The sequence below is a fragment of the Notothenia rossii genome (assembly GCF_949606895.1).
Source record: "Notothenia rossii genome assembly, chromosome: 9".
In the NCBI taxonomy this organism is placed as follows: Eukaryota; Metazoa; Chordata; class Actinopteri; order Perciformes; family Nototheniidae; genus Notothenia; species Notothenia rossii.
The window spans coordinates 30,925,384-30,945,627 of NC_136907.1; the positions used below are offsets into that span (position 1 = coordinate 30,925,384).

A 20,244-nucleotide genomic window follows, 5' to 3' on the forward strand; every position below is an offset into this window, starting at 1 on the left:
TTGAATTGGATATGCGATCAAAGAGGCATGGGAAATCTCTGTTTGCACTGGGTTCTATTTTATCGACTGTGACATGTTTGCTGTTGGTGCCACTTAGTCCGGTCCTCCGCCAGCCTCTCCCAGTTGTCCGTCGCAATGTCCAGGGCCTTCATGTCACATTTTACGACATCCTTGATGCACAGCAGTGGTCGTCCTCTGCCTCTGGAACCAGCGCTCAGCTCGCTGTATAAGATATCCATCTGGCATTCTGCGAAGGTGACCGAGCCACCGCAGCCTCCTGGCCTTCAGTGTTTGGAACATTGACTTGCTGCCCGTACGCGCCAGCACCTCCTCGTTCGTGACCTTGTCCCACCATGTGATCCCGAGGATGGTGCACAGGCACTGCATGTGAAAAGCATTTAGCACCCTTTGTCCATGAGGGTGACAGAAATTAGCCACAGATGTCAAGCTGTCAATTATTAAATTATCACCCAACAGATTCCTCTACAAAGTTATCACACACTTCTCACATGTGCCCACCTGTATTAGAGCTGATGGTTTACATCTGTTTTCAAGACCTTACGTTGGAATCTTTATGTATTGGTTTCATGGAAAAAAGGTAAAACATTTGACTATCTGGATCTCATTTTCCCCCTGCTGTGCATAGATTCCTTTGAAGCTCATAAGAACATGTTCCATTCTTGAATAGCAGTGGAGACATCTCTCTATCACTGACAGAACAAATTCAGAGATATTATACTAATGTTCATACCAGGAAGCTGATTCAGATAAAGAATAGTTCTCCTCAAGCCACCTACATGTGACTTATATCAGAAGTCAAATTAAACTATCAGTAAGGGTGAGCATGCAGAGGTGCATCGGACTGTTCAAATAAATAAAACCCAAATCTCAATAGGTTAGATCATGATGTGTGGCTTTTATAAAAATGATTATGTGTGAGGGTTATGCGAGTTGAAGGCGATAATATGCATTGAGATGACTGCATGCCAAATGTTGTAAATGTGAAGAAGATGACATAGTGTCATGCATATTAAAATCCCTTTCCTCTTGGCATACATACAGTACAGTGTGGATATTAAGGTTTAAACAAAATCCTAAAACTTATCATAAATTGCAATAAACTCTATTCACTGTGTTTATAAACCACGTTATTCTAAGAATCAGTTTTAACATAACAAACAGAAAGGTACAATATTTTTTTTTAAATAACCTCTACTTGTGTCTGTCCTAAAAAGTGTTCTCTTTTATTTTCAATCTGAAAAGTATTTTTCCTCTTTACCTGTCAAGGACTATATTTTGAGATGATTTCCTTACTTGATAAAGGGTCCCAAGACAGAGGGTGTATGCTGTGCACAATCTGCAGCCACTTAAGGAAAAGTGTGTGAAATATAGCTATACCCATAATGTATCAGACATGATGGATGAGTGTCATCATAAAGTTTGCCATTGTACAATCTACACTAAGCTACATGTACAATACGTTACATAAAATATTGGTTTCTATTTTGGATTCGTAAAATAACACGCTGATTTATCGTTCCCTTTTATGGTTTTGCACAGCAATTATTTTCATTTGGTGTCTAACATGTTTTCTTATCTGGCTTATTTTGGTATTCTTGGACTCTGGTCCTCAGTTAGATGGCAGATTGGGATATTGGCAAGCAGCTTGTGGTCTGGCATTCGAACCTAAACCTCCCTATGTGCAGTAGTTTGAAGTCAGCCACCTGCTAACGCTAATTGCCCGGTCCTTTTCAGGAGAGAGGCCCTTCATTCTCGCCTAGATGAGGAAGAAAACAGGCAATGGGATGCAAATTGTGTGAGGGATGAATGGAGGGAGTAACCAAGGTCAACATATTAGGTGTACTTTAATAAGTATGGACAGTTCAAGGGTTCAACCGTCCCCTGAGGTGTTTATGGGAGATGGGAGGAGAAAGATAAACCAATATAGAGCATTAATTCAACTTGTGTACAAAATGTCAGCTGCACACGCAGACACATTTCACGTTGTGACCATCTGCTCCTTCAAAATCTGGTGATACTCCATCGTTTTTCTTCTTGTCAACAAATACGGTGAAAAGACCAAGAACAAAAATCTATTGACAATACAACAAGTGCGCTACTTGTGTAAATCTATCATATCTTTATGGGCAAGAGAGCTACTGGCAAATGAGGCTAATGTCATTAGTGTCGAAGGTCCTGGACAACTTACATTTTGACCTGATGGTGCTAGATCTTAAAGATCTCCTATCATGCTATTTATAAATGTATATTTTTGTTTCATGGTTCTGCCACGAGCTCACAAGACATATATATTATGGGTCTCAGATGTATACAAATATATTAAAAACATGTCTATGATGTGTTATGCTCAAAATACCAAACAGATCATGCATTTTAGACATCCCTCATATCCCTCTATTTCAGTCCTGTTAGAGAAGGTCTGATTCTGTGACTGTAGCTGCTGGCCCCGCCCCCTTTGGAGCACAGTAAGGCAAGCAGTGAGGTCTGTGACGAGCATACTGACTACTCTGCTCAAATAACAACAAATATGTGATTAAACGCCATATCATATTCCAAACCACTTCAAGGATTATTTCTGAAACAGTATAGAGCTCAAATGCTTTTTTTCTTGCAGGTTTACCACAAGGTGAGTTCCTTTTTGTATTTCTTGCTTTTTTACACATCTCTCCAGTACAGGTTAGCTCTGAGTGTTAGCAATGCTTGTTAATATAAACACAGACCATATCACGTCCAAAACACATTGCGCATTGTTTCAGACAGCGATGTTTCTGATAGGGCCGTGGGTGTAAAGCCAGCCCACATCTCTGATATTACGTCACATCGGACGCAAATCTGGATCAGCTCTGTTGTTCCCCCATTTTTAGAGATTTGGGTACGGAGGACAAGAGAAAGAGTTTTATTTTCCCTGACACACCGGGGACACATTTATGTATAAAAGACATAAAAAAGTGCATTTTGCATGATAGGACACCTTTAAATTATAGAATTGTCAATGTTCAGGGAAACATTAACAACTGTATAAAATGCCATTGCAATCCATTCCACTGCAATCCATTCCACCCACCCATACTTCCAGAGTGTGATTACAGTCTGGACCAAACTTTGGTACAAACTGGTCGTCTTTCATGTTTGCTTTTGTCCCGGATACACTGTCTCTCTGCAATAAAATACTACCAAACACACTGATTGGCAGGTGGAAATAGTCCCCAACAAATGCATTGTTTACTCAAGGTAATTCTATTCATATTTTGCAGCGTATTAAAGGGCCAAGAGGCATTACTTTTTCCCACAGATGATCAGACTTCTTACTATTCAAATGTAGTATATTCGTTGAAAGCACAGTAAGTCCCCTTTGGTCGACAATAGGTAACAGGATAATGATCTTACATTAGAAATGAGTTTTTCTTCTTCTAAAATCCTCACATTTGTCCCATTTACCATTCATTCATTGGTAGCAAATATGTGTGCACTATGAGTGTGTTCATACCTGGGCAATGTTCTTGTTGAGTAAGTAGACACCATATTCAAAATGAAAGCGCTCTCCTCTGGGGTACAAAGGGAATCTGTTAAAGACAGGAGAAAAAGACAAACACGGTGTTACACAAGAACAGGGGATGTATTCCTCCTGATCCGCCGCCAACAGAGTATGGAAACAAAGGCATTAAGACACTCGGGAAACACATACATTCCAAATAAGCACAGTCAAGCTTACATCAGCAATATGTACATACTGCATATAATATTATAGGTCTTTCCATGTGAAAATATCAATAAAGGATGGTGGGATTAAAAGGTTCCATTGCTTATTAATTTTACTTTGGGAGATTGAAACAACTGTAGCTCTTTGGCATTACGATATGCAATGAATTCTTTCCATCATTAAAGTGGCCGTTCCTGTAGCCAGAGGCGTTTACAGTCGCTAACACTTGTAGATTGCTGATGAAGCTGGGTCCGGGTCTATGATCCCATCCCACGGACGCCACCTCCCTACCTCGTTAAACTGAAATATCAAACAGGAGCGGAGGCGTCCAAACAGCCTGTCCTTCTGCCTCTGAGCAGGAACAAAGGTAGGAAAGTCCCACTGTTGCCCGTCTTAGTTGGCACTTGCTCATGAAGGATTGTGAAGATATCCCTGGGTGTTGGGGAAGGGGGAAAGAGGAATTTGCTGACATGTAGAGGGAACGTTATCGTTGCTATCGGGGACTTGAGGTTGGACTCATCCCTTCCTGTCATTATGTGCTTATGTCTGCTGATCTCCCACTGAGGAGGGTTACATATTTGGGAGAAAACAGTCTCATGAACCAAGCAGGACTATGGCGTGACACACACATCAACATACTTACATTGAGCCTTTGTTATCTAAATGCTTATCTTAGACCTTTCTCAACTCCATCTCTAAATACCTCACCTTCAGAGTAACCCAAACCTAATCCCACTCTTAACCTCTCACCCAAAAACGGAATAAGTGCTTGTTAAGAAAACAATCTTAGAGGATTTGCATGACTCCTTTCTGCACTTGAAACAGGACATCTGTTGTTTGTAAGCACAACATTCCAAAAACACACGTGAGATTTTACCAGTGCCAGGTACTGCCATATTTAACTTCCATACACATAGATACAGCATCCATGCAGTGAGCCACATAAGCAGCTGTTGTTAGTGGCAGGAGGCCATGTCGAAAGGGAACGAAAAAGCAGAGGAAATATTGTTGTATACAGTTGCAAGAAAAAGTATGTGAACCCTTTGGAACTTCCTGGATTTCTGCATAAATTGGTCATAAAATGTGTTCTGATCTTCATCTAAGTCACAACAATAGACAAACACAGTCTGCTTAAGCTAAAACCACACAAACAATTATATGTTTTTATTGAACACAACATGTAAACATTCACAGTGCAGGGTGGAAAAAGTATGTGAACCCTTGGATTTAATAACTGGTTGACCCTCCTTTGTCAGCAATAACCTCAACCAAACGTTTCCTATAGTTGCATATCAGACCTGCACAACGGTCAGGAGGCATTTTGGACCATTCCTCTTTAAAAAACTGTTTGAGTTCAGCAATATTCTTGGGATTTCTGGTGTGAATCGCTCTCTTGAGGTCATCCCACAGCATCTCAATTGGGTTGAGGTCAGGACTCTGACTGGGCCACTCCAGAAGGCCTATTTTCTTCTGTTGAAGCCATTCTGTTGTTGATTTACTTCTGTGCTTTGGGTCGTTGTCCTGTTGCATCACCCATCTTCTGTTGAGCTTCAATTGGTGGACAGATGGCCTTAAGTTCTCCAGCAAAATGTCTTGATAAACTTGAGAATTCATTTTTCCGTCGATGATGGCAATCTGTCCAGGCCCTGAGGCAGCAAAGCAGCCCCAAACCATGATGCTCCCTCCACCATACTTCACAGTTGGGATGAGGTTTTGATGTTGGTGTGCTGTGCCTTTTTTTCTCATCACATAGCGTTGTGTGTTCCTTCCAAACAACTCAACTTTGGTTTCATCTGTCCACAGAATATGTTGCCAGTAGTGCTGTGGAACATCCAGGTGCTCTTTTGCAAACTTCAAACGTACAGCAATGTTTTTTCTGGACAGCAGTGGCTTCCTCCATTTTATGACCAACTTATGCAGAAATCCAGGTAATTCCAAAGGGTTCACATACTTTTTCTTGCAACTGTATGTGAGCCTTTACTTCTGAAAACTAACTAATAAAGCTTGTGATATTGTGTGATCCCATGTGAGGGAGGCTCACTGGAAAACAACAGCACAGTTCTTCGCAGAAACGTCAACAAATTAGAATAACATGCACCATCTCATTAAAATGGGCCGTCTCTCTTTTATATGACAGTGTATTCATTTGCTTTTGGTGTTAGGTTTGTTAGAGTGGATGTTGTCATTGACTGCTGTGTCATAAAGACATTATGGATATTAATAGAACTATAACCACCTCGATTTTGTTGGCTATTCTTCCTCCAATCAGTTAAGTTAAAGCCCACATTTATGCATTTCCAAAATGTAATCATCTCATAATTTTATCCTACGTAGACATTTTTAAGAAACTGCTATTTTTAGTATAGGAATTATAAAGTTTAGACAAAATTACATTTTATGAGGTCAATGCAACCCTCACCTTTTCACCACCAAATCAATTTGCCCTTGGTTATAATTCATATACTGTATATATAATCATGAGGTCCAATTCCTTGGACCTCATGGCTTGGTTTGTGCTCTGATATGCACTGTCAACTGTGGGACCTCATATAGACAGGTGTGTTCCTTTCCAAGTCATGTCCAATCAATTTAATTTACCACAGGTGGACTCCAGTCAAGTTATAGAAACATCTCAAGGATGATCAGTGGAAAGAGGATGCACTTGAGCTCAATGTTCAGTGTCAAAGCAAAGGGTGTGCCAGGAGCAGCAGATGCGCTCTGATGTGTGCGTTCTGTACAGTATGTGCAGAAATGTGTTGAATGCTTTGAACGTGTGTGTGTGTGTGTGTGTGTGTGTGTGTGTGTGTGTGTGTGTGTGTGTGTGTGTGTGTGTGTGTGTGTGTGTGTGTGTGTGTGTGTGTGTGTGTGTACTGGTGAGGATGTGCATCCGGCATGCCTCCTCTGTGTGTGTCTGTGCCCCCCCGGGGACTAGGTCATGGTCTTCCGTTAATCCTCAGTGAGATCAGATACAGGGTCCCCCCCCTTTAACTCTGACCTAGGCGCTTGCCTCAGTGTGAGAATCCAGCAGAAGACACACGACTCAGTGCTGGCACTTCACTGGACTCTACTGTCAGATCCTGCTAACAGCACTGGAACCCTACAGCTTCAAGTATTGATTCAGATGTGATGTGACATTCTGAAGGCAATATTCTCTCAGACCTTGATGCTTTGAAATCTTTGATAGCACCCACGTTTCAGCATTTCAGCTATACAAGCATATGACTTTGATAACATGAACCCCAGGATTTTGTTTTATTTCATCTGTTTGTTTTCCCCTACTCGTATCTGAGGCCGTCTGGAGATGTCTGACAACATTGTGACCTCATGCTCACTGTAAACACCTCCTCACTCACACTGTGACTTTGGGAAGCTAGGAAGTAAACCCTAAACAGATGGAGGTCATTCTAGCCGTTCCTAACAGGATGTTGCTTCTAAAGACAGGCGAGTAAAGAGTGAGACGCTGTTGCCTCGGGGGCCACACAGCCAGCCACTTTTTGGCCCTCCATATCCCCGACATGCAGCCAGGGCCCCATGGAGAAAATGACATGCCAGAGGTCACATCTAAGCACTAGGAAATAACTAACAGAGAGAGGAAGAACAACAAAACAGGCATTCCCCTTGCACAGCTGGCATTCCCAATATCACTCAATATCACAACAGATAGGATTTGTTTGCTGATGGACACTCAGGAAAAGGAAAACAGAGCTACTTCCAACACACATACGCAAAAACATGAGTCACATCGTCACAGCCAAGTGATTAATGACCGCTGTCCACCGCGTCTGAAATCACACTGGAGAGACTCAGGTTCACCAAACACCAGGAATTCCTCCCGGGGACGCCCAGCAAAGTCAAATATATTATTACACACCAGCGGGGAGGATCCAGGGAGGAAGGCAGAGGACGAGGGAAGGGAGGAGGCGACAAAGCAGTATGTGATCTGGTTAGCCAGCACACTTTTATACATGATCTACTATGATAGATTTGTCACACCGAGATGAAAACGCTGTACCTAAGGGGAACTTGCCAAGAAAATGCTCCAAATAAGCAAAAAATATGTACATCAAGAAAACAGTGAACATGAAGATAATGAATTCATTTTGGTGTGAAAAAGTAACTTGCAGAGGTGGGAGAAGTACTCAGATCTTGTACTTAAGTAAAGTACCAGAGTGTAGTCAAATACCCTTTTACAAATAAAAGTCCTGCAATTAAAATGTTCCTCAAGTAAAAGTAGAAAAGTATTGGCATCAAAATATACTCAAAGTACCAAAAGTAAAAGTAGTCATTATGCAGATTGGTCTAATTCAGAATAATAGATATGATATGTTTTATAATGATTGATCATGAAAGTGTTCTCAAAGCTGGTAAAGGTGCAGCTAGTTTGAATGACTTTGTATACTGCAGGGTAGCTTGTGGATTTACTCCAGGTGGAACTAAAGTCTGATTTAACACTTGATTATATTTCACATCATTCATCCAGATCTTTGAAGTAACTGAAGGTATTAAATACATGTAGTGGAGTAAAGTAAACCATTTAACTCTGAATTGTAGTGGAGTAGAAGAACAAAGTAGCAAATAATTGAAATACTCAATTAAAGTACACTTATCTCCAAATTGTACTTAAGTACAGTACTTACAGTAGTTACTTTACACCACTGGTAACTTGTTTCCTTTTAACATGTTCAAATCTGTACAGATAGTCAGACAGATAGTCATAATTATAATTTCTGCTACAAAAGTAAAAATGTCGGTGGTATTTGTCTATTTGCGAAATAAGGCATATCAGAGTAAGAGTAGACAGAACGCCATTTTTAATCACTCAGCCAGCAGCAGCAGCAGCCGCAGCAGAACTAAAGCAGTCCTCTGCACCAAACAGGAGGAAATAAATGACAGCCCTGGAGGAATATGCGGCCCAAATCACTACCCTGTGTCCAGAATAAACAGACACAAAGCAGATAGATTCACACACAGGCTGGACAATTGTGTTTGTGGCACTAATTGTGCTTTCCCACTGGCTTGTAAGAATGTGTTTTTCTGTTGTTGAGATCACTTTCCCTTTTGCAACTTGTGCGCAATCCTGTTAGTTATTTTGTTTAATTCTGTTGTACGTATAAATCAAATATAATCATCTCTATCTCAGCATATTTCTTCACTTTCCTTAATCAAGCTGTTTCTTCCGTCTGCACATCCCTCTCCTGCTCCCCTCAGTGGCAGATCTGTTGAAGGCTCACGTCCGTGAAACTAACACAGCAAACCCAATATGACAGGCGCCATAATCAACACACCCACTGACTGTAGCGTCCATTGAAAAGACTGATTGCTGAAACAAATCTGCTTTCATTTAGCCAATATTCAACTCTGTGTGCACTGGTCAAAAAGATGAGAAGGGAAATACAGCAAAAATAAATCTGTCACTTTTATTCCCCCCTCTCATTAAATAATGTCTCTCCTCTTTCCTTCTCAACTTCTCTTAACCACAGGATATTAACGTGCACGCTCTAGCTTCTTGCGCACATTCAAGATATGTGATTATAAGTGCAGAGCCCTCACATTTAAAAAAAAAAAGACAAAAGCCGCATCTCACAGGAAAGTCCCTTGTCTTTATGAGTGAGAATATGTGCGCCAGCTTTTTAACAGCCGGTCTAGATAACTTTCAAATATAAAGGAAGGACTCTTGTGAAGACTAGGAACAACCAATAAACACAGAGCTACAATGATGAGATGAAGCAATAGGAAGTGCTTTGCTTTCTCGTCCTGTCCATTTCTTTTCAAACACTCATTGCCCTTTCTTTTATTCCTGTTGAGAGCTCTTGCAATAGCTGGCTGACTTGTACTTCTGTCATCTCTGAGTGATCCACCACCCCCACTGGCTACACTTTCTCAGGACTGCAGAGCCAGGGGCCTCCGAGCAGGTGTCAGCAGCACATGATGTCTTTTATACCCTGCAGTTAAATGGACACATTTGTGGGCAAAGAGAAAAGATGGGTTTACTATGTCCCAAACACTCCAGTTTATGTATGGATGTTTCTTTGTACATGCAGCCTGTTTGAGAACACATTGGTTTGCGGAGTTTTACACAATAATGGAGCCAAAATGGAGTCCTGTTTTCTGAGTTAAACTGGCCATAGTCTCTACAGGCAGTGCTGTTAAAAGCAGTCCATTAGCAAAGGTCAGTGGGGGCCTCTTATGAAAACCATAGACAGCATGTATATTTAAGCATGTTATAGTATATTGGACTTCCTTATTCCCTCTTGGGCCCGTTGTATTAAACACATAAAGGAAGACACAGCTCTGCAGGTGGGTGGTCGTGCTGAGCGTTGCTGTGGTTCAGGAGAATAGGGTGGGAAGACTCCTGGTGACCGGCTGACCTGCAATAATGTATACACAGGCCGAGGTCTCCACATGTGTTGGATTGCCTGTTTAGACATCCTAATTAATACGCCAAATGTGCCAAACAACAGTTCTGGCTTGCATAGTGGAGACGAGGCTTGGCCAGTATGTGCACACCGCTGTTTTAATGGTGGGTGGGGGGGTGCTTGTGAGTGTCACAATGTCTTTAATGTGCGATCTCAAACGGCACAGGGCCATAAATCATGTCGGCCCACTAAAAAAAAAACACCTGCCTTGCAACTGTCAAGGCTCTAATTGCAGTGGTTACTATATAAATCACAGTGAGCTGTAATTTTCAATATCTGAGAAATGATTACACTGAGCATCTGTCAGTGAATGCTATTTAATGGCCGCTGCTGCACTTAGGACCCCAGTATAACTGTTTTGCCATCTTGGTGTGTGCTGCTTAAAGTCTCCTGAGTGATGTGGTGGTTGCTCGCTCTGTCATACTGAGTTTTCATCACGGCTCTTAAGAATATCCAGGGGTGTGCTGACCCCAGCTCCCAACCCCTGAACTCTAATTTTTCCCCTTTCCTTTTGTTTTGTACTCCATTGTTTTAATCACATGCAGAGGAGCTCAATCTGACCTACATACTGTTCTCTTGCCAAAAACCTAAGCCAGAGCAGACATCACTGTCTCCCTAACACATTATTTAAATAATGACATGCTATCGAACCTCAAATCAAAAGATTATAACACCCGTTTAGGATTAATACTTCAACCTCTTGGCAGTCTCTGGTCAACACCAATTCTCATGATCATAGCTTTACTAAGACTATGAGTCTGCAGCCAGGTAAGAGGTTCGGTAGGAGTGTCCTTGGGCTATCCTTTGAGCTAAACGGTAGAAAAGGTATGCAGTAACGCTGGTGAAATAGATCAAAATGGTCACTTTGCTTTGATCATAAATGATCGTTGATTAGAAGCAGCTATCTCCGTGCCATAAAAGCAAAGCAAAAAAGGAAGTGCCCTAAACCTACATGGTTTCAATAGGCCAGGAGGGTGGGGGGGGCAGTAATCTGAGAAAATGACACCTCTTCTCAGTAAACATTTAGTTAATTGAGTAAAAGGCACAATATGGGTCTCTGAAACAGGGGGTTACGTATCGTAACCCTAGTTATATAAGCACAGGCGGAGCCCTCTACTGAACTACTACTCTCTATCATGCTATGCAGGCATTCACCTACTGAGTTGCATAAAAGTAGCCGGCCAATCGGGGAGAGCCTACCTGAATGCGCGTACCGGCCCACATTATATAAGGCGGCTACGCCTCCCGACAGTCATCCTACACCCTCTTCAGCGAGCGGCATAGGAAAGACAGGGCCCCCAGGTAGAGGGCTCCGCCTGTGCTTATATAACTAGGGTTACAATACGTAACCCACCGTTATATATCACACAGGCTCCGCCCTCTACTGGACTCTATGGGGACAGTGGGTGGAGCCTCGATGTATACACGACCTGTCGTCCAACAACATCGGCCCATCACACTGCCCCTGACCAGCCTTTGGTTAACAGCCACCGCACCCCCCCTTCCTCCCATCCGGTTGTGACCGTGGAGGATTCGGGCCGCAGCTTGGATAAGGCACACTCACACACGCTTACCTCGTGTAGAGTGTGCATGGAAAAAATTGTACAGAAGACTCTGTATGGAGCTTACTGCGCATCATGTTCCCCAGGTCCCCAAGGAGCATGGGAAAAACACAAGTGCACTCTATCCCAGGGGGGGGGATCAGCCACCTACTGACCCACAGCCCCCCCCCCCCTCTCTCACCAGTCATGTGTTGCCCCGGCAAGGACAGACGACGAGAAGGAGCCAGACATGTCCAAGAGATAAAACGTTATGAAGGGGCCTGGCGTAGACCAAGACCCCGCCATGCATATATCCTCCACACTCACGCCGTTGAATAAGGCTGTTGACACAGCCATAGCCTGCGTAGAGTGTGCACGGACCCCAGTGGTGAGGGCTCTCCCCGCCCGTCCATAGGCATGTGTAATGCAGTCGCAGAGCCATCCTGTCAGGCGCCTCTTGGAGAGAGCTTTTCCATCCACACCATCCCCAAAGAACACAAACAGCTGTTCAGTGCGCCTAATGGCAGCCGTGCACTCTACATAACATGCCAGCGCAAGCACCGGGCAGAGGAGGTGCAATTTAGTCTCCCTGGCCCCAATATGGGGTGGAAGATTAAAGCATCCTAACTGAATAGCCCTTGACCTGAACAAACTCCTTAGGCTCTTGGGAGCAAAGGAGGGGTTCGGTCTGAGTGTCGCCCCGCTAAGGTCACCCCAGATCAAAAAGCCACTTGCTCGGACACTCTCTTGGCTGAAATTAAGGCAAGTAGCAACGCTGTCTTCCATGACAGTGCTTTCAGGGAGGAGAGCTCCAGAGGCTGAAATGGTTCTGTGACCAGAGCCTCGAGCACCAACGGCAGGTCCCATAGCGAGGAGGAGGCGTGCACTACTGGGCGCGGCTTCCTGGCCCCCTGCAAAAAACGCGACATAAGCGGCTGATTGAAGGCTGACCTGCGGCCAAATCCCTCGTGGCAGGACGAAATGGCTGCTGCATACACCTTAATTGTGGAATTAACCAGCCCCCTGTCCACCAATATCTGTAAGTAGGACAGAATAGAGCCCAACGTATATGATAGAGGCTCTAGACCAGTGGTTCTCAACTGTTCAGGCCTCGGGACCCACTTTTTACTTGGTCAATACATCGCGACGCAACATTTTGAAGCACTCAAATCGTGCTGTAATATATATGCTTTTCAGCATACAATATTAATCAAAGTGAAGTACAGTATATCCCTTCACAGAACTAAAGTATGCTTTTAAAAAAGGTTTAATGAGTTGATTGAATCAAAGCTGAACTATATATAAAGGCACACATGCTGAAAACCCAACCCCAGAAGGGGGGTCTGGGGGGATTGTCCCCCAGGAAATTGTTAGAAATACTAACACAAACTACGCATTCTGGTACACTCTGAGAAGAAAATAAATACATCTATTACTACCTGACATATTAATAATATGTTATGCCATTGTTTGTTTTTCACTTTGTTCTGACAGCTTGATGCTCCTCACAGAGAGAAGAGCAAAGAGGAGTGTGAATTATATTAAATTGTGGATAGGGTAGATAACCCCCATAGTTCGGTGACCTGTCAATCATCAAACCGGGGGTCATATTTCATTATGTGTTCATTTTTATCTGAAGTTGTATCCATGGATGTATAAAGAAGAGTTCTACCGCAAATGTATTCTCCGTGGGGACTTCCGGCAACAATCTTGATTCTGATTGGCCAGAAGACTCTGACTCTAACGCCCCTATTGCACCTGCTTCCTGAGACAGCGCCCCCCAGACCTGAGGAATCGTCCAGGGCTAGCCCACTATCATCTGTGTCACCTCCTATTACATTCCCTATTGGGCTAGGGGAACCAAAGGGAAATAACACAACCAGAGTGGAATTGGTATTAATTATAAGCGTTTATTTAAAAACAGCTGTAAACAAAATGGCAGGCAAACAGCCTGAAACAAACAAAAGAGCCAAAAGGGCACCGGTTGACAAATAACCAAACAAAAGGAGGACTCTAAGAAAGGAGTCTAAAGACATACAGGGAAAATAAATACTAATATACTAAATAAAGAACGAAACAAAACCTCACTTCAAGAGTGGTACAACTAACCGAGGGAGTCTACACAAAACACAGCTAAACTAAGGGCAACAGTCACAAATCCTAACTATACTCTAAACACTAACTAAGCTACTCTACACTCTAACTAATCATACAAGTTTTAACCCCAGAACAAAGAGCAAGTAGCGAGAGGCATCTGTCCACCTACAGAGCCTCCAGAATGATGATTGTCCCCAAGCTTTGTAATAATCTCCAGCAGGTGTGCGCTGGCTGTGCGCTGCGATTGGAGTGCGTCGGGCCCGGCGTGCTCCAATCGCAATCGTCAGGGGCGGACTAGGAGATGGGAGCCAATGCCGGGAGGGCAACCGCACAGCTCATTTACATAGAACACACACAGCTGAAAACACTCAGACGACCAGGAAGGCAGCAGCCGTAACACTCCCCCCTTTAAGACACAACCTCACAGGTTTTGTGAACCTAAGCACACTAACAAAATTCCTAATAACACACATTCATCACAACCTCAACCCGACACACTAACATCACAAACTCAACCTGGACAAGCATCGGCCAACACATTCTCTGAACCCTTTAATGACAGGTGTCTACTGTTGTAGTCCCGCACAATCAGAGCCCATTGCAGGAGACGCTGGTTGTGCTTGGACACGCTGGGGCAGAATATGAATGGATCGTAACATGTACACATCACAATTGGCCAAAGGCTGGGTCCAACATCAATCTTAACATGTTGTAGAGCCAACACTAACACTAAGATCCGATAAACTACCTGACGCTCTCTGGTTACCGGGAGTGTCGAGAAGTCTAGAGGCTTGTCTGAGCCGGCGTTTTGCGCTGGTCTCATGACATCCTCACAAGGAGGAGGGGGAGCCACAATTTCTGGCTTCTCCTCAGACACTGCTTTATCTCACAATCACAGGATCAGACAATGGGACATCAGGGTCACGTTTACTTGCCTGTGCGCGTGCGTGTGTAGCCAGACCAATGCCTTTAGGCGGGGATACATTCTGCCGCTGTTCCTTGCGTTTCAGAGCTGCGCAATTGGCGATGACATGTCCAGGTTTGTGACAGTAAAAACACTCCCTCTCTTCTCTGTTCACGTTACACACATTTGCTGGCTGAGTAAATGGTGCGGTCGACACACGGCGCGATCTCTCAGTAAAGACAGGGGAAAACACAGTTTTATGCATCAGCACATACTCATCAGCTAACACAGCGGCAGCAGAGAGAGAGTTTACCCTTTGTTTGTTCACGTACTCCGCAATGCGATCAGGCAAACACTTCTTAAACTCCTCCAACATGATCAATTCTCTCAGAGAAGAATAATCGGTAGCATTTCATGAAGCAATCCACATTCCCTTTTTCCTAGCGAACTCTACGTGCGTTTGATCAGGACTCTTCCTATAGTGTCTAAACCAGGGGTCAGGAACCTTTTTGACTGGGAGAGCCATAAAAGCCAAATATTTCTAAATATATTTCATTGAGAGCCATATAGTATTTTTAAAATATAATAAATTAAATATGTCTTACTTTTAATGCGACTTCTGGTGCTGCATGGTTTTGCTGATGGCCTTGTAGTCTGGTTCATACGTGGTGAGGTTGAGCTTCATGCAGGCGTTGAGGCTTCCATCAGTTAAACGTGAGCGTAGGTTGGTCTTAATGTTCCTCATATGCGAGAATGACTGCTCACATGCATATGTAGAGCCAAACATGGTCAATACGGCAATACTCACACGCTGCATTGTGTGGTATGTCACAGGAAGCTCGTTCCAAGTTTTAAGAATCAGCTGGTCTTCAGGTTGAAGATTTTTCATTTTTGTCCACTTGTGTTCCCTCGCCAGCTCTGCTCGCTGTCGCGCAAGACTTTCCAACTCTCCATTAAGTGACTTGAACTTACTCATCCACATGTCTGATGCCTTCCGGTCAGCAACTTCCAGCTCAAAGTCTCCCGGGATGCATGTCAGGTCGATTTTGTCCACTGCACACTCATGTGGATGAGTGATGAACTTGAAAAGACCAGTGCGCGCACGAAATTCTCCAAAACGTGCTTTGAATGACTGCAGGAGATTGGACGTAAAGCCAGCTAGCTGCTGGAGATCCAGATGTTGAGTGGAGTCACTTGCTAAGCATGCATCTCTAAATTGTTGCAGTCTTTCAAAGTGCAGAAGACGACCTGTTTCAATGTCCCTGAGAAAGACTTCCAGCTTGCTTTCAAATGCAAACACTGCTTGTTGAAGGGATGAGATTGTATTTCCAATACCTTGCATTTTCACATTGAGCTGGTTCAGATGGCCAGTTATGTCAACGAGATAGTGAAACTGCAGGAGCCAGTCAGTGTTGTCTAGCTCGGGATGCTTGACGCCTTTCATTTCAAGAAAAGTCCGGATTTCACTCAGGCAAGCTGCAAAACGGCTGAGCACCTTCCCCCTTGACAACCAACGCACGTTGCTGTGTAAAAGCAGACCGGGATAATGATTCCCAACTTCTTCTAACAGAGCTTTAAACTGGCGATCATTTAAAGCTCGGGCAACAATAAAGTTGACCACTCGAATGACCAGCGACATCACCTCACCAAGCTCCTGGCCACACGTCTGAGCGCAAAGCGCCTCCTGGTGCAGGATGCAATGAAAACTTAGGATGGCTCTCTTTTCATGTTCACGGAGAAGCGCTACAAATCCTTTGTTCTTCCCCAACATACAGGGTGCACCATCAGTACAGACAGAAATAAGTTTATCCATCGGTAGTTTTTTTTCTTTAGCAAACTCCATAAAAGACGTGAATAAATCCTCTCCTCTTGTTTCATTGGCCAAACAGCCAAGCTTTCCTCACGCAGTGTGTCACCTGCAGCATACCTGGCAATTATACTGCACTGAGATAGATGGCTAACGTCTGTTGACTCATCTAACGCGAGAGAAAAGTATGTCCCGGCATTTATGTCCTTAATTTGTGTTTCCTCGACTTGATTTGCCATCATGATGCTACGATCGTGCACAGTTCTTGCTGACAGGAGCATGTCTTTTATTCGTTTGATTATCTTGTCTTTATTTGGGAAGTCATCAAACAGTTCATTGGCCAGATCAAGCATGAATGTTTTGGCATACTCGTCATCTGTGAATGGCTTTCCATCCCTTACTATTGCCAAAGCTCCCGCAAAGCTAGCGGAATTCCCGTCACCTTGCTTGGTCCACACACGTAGTTACTGCTGACTCGTCTGCACTCTCCGCTCTAGCTCCTCGCATGCCCTTTTCCTGCTGTCCCCCGCTGGATATTTCGATGCAAATGAAGCATGGTGCGTATCGAAGTGCCGCTATATATTTGACCGTTTCATCAATGCAATTTTATCATTGCATATTAGACATACCGCAGATCCTGCTCTCTCCACAAACGCAAATTCCTCTGTCCATGCAGCAACCTGGAATGCACGGTAATCATCGTCTTTTTTTCTTTTCGCCATCTTTTCCGTTACAACCCACGGGTGACCCGTGACCCGTGACATTTATCTTCAAAACTAATTTCTATTTACTTTAAAATTACACAGTATTATTAAGAAATATCACAAGTATTTTAAAATCAGTTCCAAACTGATTTTTCTTTTTTTTTTTTTTTTTTTTAAAACTCAAAATTGTCTGGGAGCCATATGCCATCACCGGAAGAGCCATATATGGCTCGCGAGCCATAGGTTCCCGACCGCTGGTCTAAACTTTTGCCGGTAAGCTTCAGGAACTAACTCATACACTCTGAGGATGGCAACCTTTACCGAGTCATACTGCAGGCTGTCCTCTAACGTGAGAGCCGCAACTGCTTCCTGAGCTTTTCCATATCATTTGCACGTTACCATCAGAGCCCAAACTTCAACCGGCTACCGCAATGCTGTAGCAATGCTCTCGAATGCGCTAAAATAGGCATCCACCTCAGTCTCACAGAATGTTGGCACTAGCGAAATGTTGTTACTCACGTCAAAGGCAGGTGGAGGAGGTGGAGATAGTGAGTTTCTTCCGGCAGAGTCAAAAGCACCGGATGCGCGCAGTTGGGAGTCTAGTTCCAGCTGACGCATCCGGATCTGGACTTCCTTATCTGCCTCGATTTTCTTTACCTCCAACTGAAACTGATACTGCCTGTCTTGCTCCTTGTCTTTTGCCTCTAACTGAAGTTGCCTGTCTTTAGCTTCCAACTGAAGTCGGGCAAGGCGGACTTTAAGTTTATTCCCTTCCCGGGGATCAGGACTACCAGGAGACGGTGGACTATAGCGAGGCGGCGCAGACGGTGCTTTACACTGCTCGCTCCCCTCGCTGTCACTACCCTCTCCTTTAGCACGGTCATTTGGCACAGTGAGCTCAGCTTGTGCAGGCAGCACCAGAAAACCCCTTTCCACCAACTCATCCACCACCAGAGCCTTTTTTTAAAATAATTGTTTTGCCACTGGGAGACCGAAATGTTGCGCTATCTCATATAAGTCGTCTCTACGACACTGAACTACCTGCTCATGCGAAGGACAGACCAAAAACGACTCCAAATCAAAAGTTGCCATACTCAGTTAAACTGCACACAACCTTACCAAATTGTTTTTAGCTATACAAACCACTTATAACCCCAGGAATTAGTTATTTATCCCGGACGAGCCCCCATGTATTACATTCCCTATTGGGCTAGGGGAACCAAAGGGAAATAACACGACCAGAGTGGAATTGGTATTAATTATAAGCGTTTATTTAAAACAGCTGTAAACAAAATGGCAGGCAAACAGCCTGAAACAAACAAAAGAGCCAAAAGGGCACCGGTTGACAAATAACCAAACAAAAGGAGGACTCTAAGAAAGGAGTCTAAAGACATACAGGGAAAATAAATACTAACATACTAAATAAAGAACGAAACAAAACCTCACTTCAAGAGTGGTACAACTAACCGAGGGAGTCTACACAAAACACAGCTAAACTAAGGGCAACAGTCACAAATCCTAACTATACTCTAAACCAGGGGTCGGCAACCTTTTTGATATGAAGTGCCATTAAAAAAAATAATTGTTATCAGCGTGCCAACGATCGAGAATTATCAACGGGGGGGGGGGGGTTGAGGAGCTTGACGCTCGTCAACTATCAGCAGGAGGGCGGGGGAGCCTCGCTGCGGGGAAGCAGTGTGTGTGGACCTGTCAGCGCAACTCACATGATGCCGAATTTAACAAACACAAATTTAAATAATTGGTTTAAACGGCATAATAATAAGGACGATCGTCCGTTCTGTGATTCTCCAGAGCACACATGCTATGATATTAGGGTCATGCAGAGCGAGATGAGATGGCTGTCCCTTTAAGAAAGAGAGAGAGAGAGGGGTGTGGCTTGTGCATGTGTGTTTGTGGATGGTAGAGCGACAGTGAGAGAACCTATGGAGAGAACGTGTGTATGTTTCTGGAAGTGAAACGAGGAAGCAGAAAAACAGAGGTCTGTGATGTATTTTGTGAAACAGAAAAACAGCTAAATAAATGCAACGGCCTCCGAAGAAGAGCTCGCCTCTCTCTAACGTGGGTTATTGAACCTGAAGCTTGTTGCTTCTGCCCTCCTCGATTACGGTCTGGGAGCCGACAGGAAAGTTCAACACACAGATGGCCAGTCCGCCCCTTTGTAGCATATTATGTCGATGAGAGATGAGCAGATCGCCACTGGGCTTTCAACTAAATACACAGCCACGCAAAAACTGCGGCATTTGTACAGCTCCTTATGGGTACTGCAATTAGTGAAGCGCTTTCCTCCGCGGTGAAACGATCAGCACTGCACCACGGAGGAAAGCGGCAGAATGTCACCTGGAGATAAAGAGAGCGGGGCTGCGTTGCGTGCATGGCTTCCTTCTGCAGGTAACGGGGAGACGCGCTCTGGCGGCGGTCTCGTTCAGGATCCGAAAATACAATTTAAATATTTTTGCACACTTATTCCACTTATTCCTAGTGTGCCACTGGTTACGGTGCCGCATGCCAATGCTGGCACGCGTGCCAGGGGTTGCCGACCCCTGCTCTAAACACTAACTAAGCTACTCTACACTCTAACTAATCATACAAGTTTTAACCCCAGAACAAAGAGCAAGTAGCGAGAGGCATCTGTCCACCTACAGAGCCTCCAGAATGATGATTGTCCCCAAGCTTTGTAATAATCTCCAGCAGGTGTGCGCCGGCTGTGCGCTGCGATTGGAGTGCGTCGGGCCCGGCGTGCTCCAATCGCAATCTTCAGGGGCGGACCAGGAGATGGGAGCCAATACCGGGAGGGCAACCGCACAGCTCATTTACATAGAACACACACAGCTGAAAACACTCAGACGACCAGGAAGGCAGCAGCCGTAACACCTCCGCTCACCACGGCGCCAAGCGGCGACCTGGGGCCACTAGGATGACTGACAGGCGTTCCCGTCTTACCCTCTCCAGGAGGGGGGGAATGAGATGCAGAGGTGGAAAGGCTTAAAGCAGCTTTCTTGGCCATGGCTCGTGTGCAAATGCATCCACCCCCAA

At 44.3% G+C, this 20,244-nt stretch overlaps 1 protein-coding gene across 2 annotated transcripts in view; it reads right to left on the bottom strand.

Moving 5' to 3' along the window:
* The window catches only part of uvrag (UV radiation resistance associated gene), a 138,704-nt gene that overhangs the window by 48,219 nt on the left and 70,241 nt on the right, over positions 1 to 20,244 (bottom strand). For both annotated transcript variants that reach the window (XM_079651266.1, XM_079651267.1), the window contains one exon: positions 3,509 to 3,584. In XM_079651266.1, the coding sequence (XP_079507392.1) occupies positions 3,509 to 3,584 (76 nt within the window). The remainder of the gene's footprint in view (positions 1 to 3,508; positions 3,585 to 20,244) is intronic.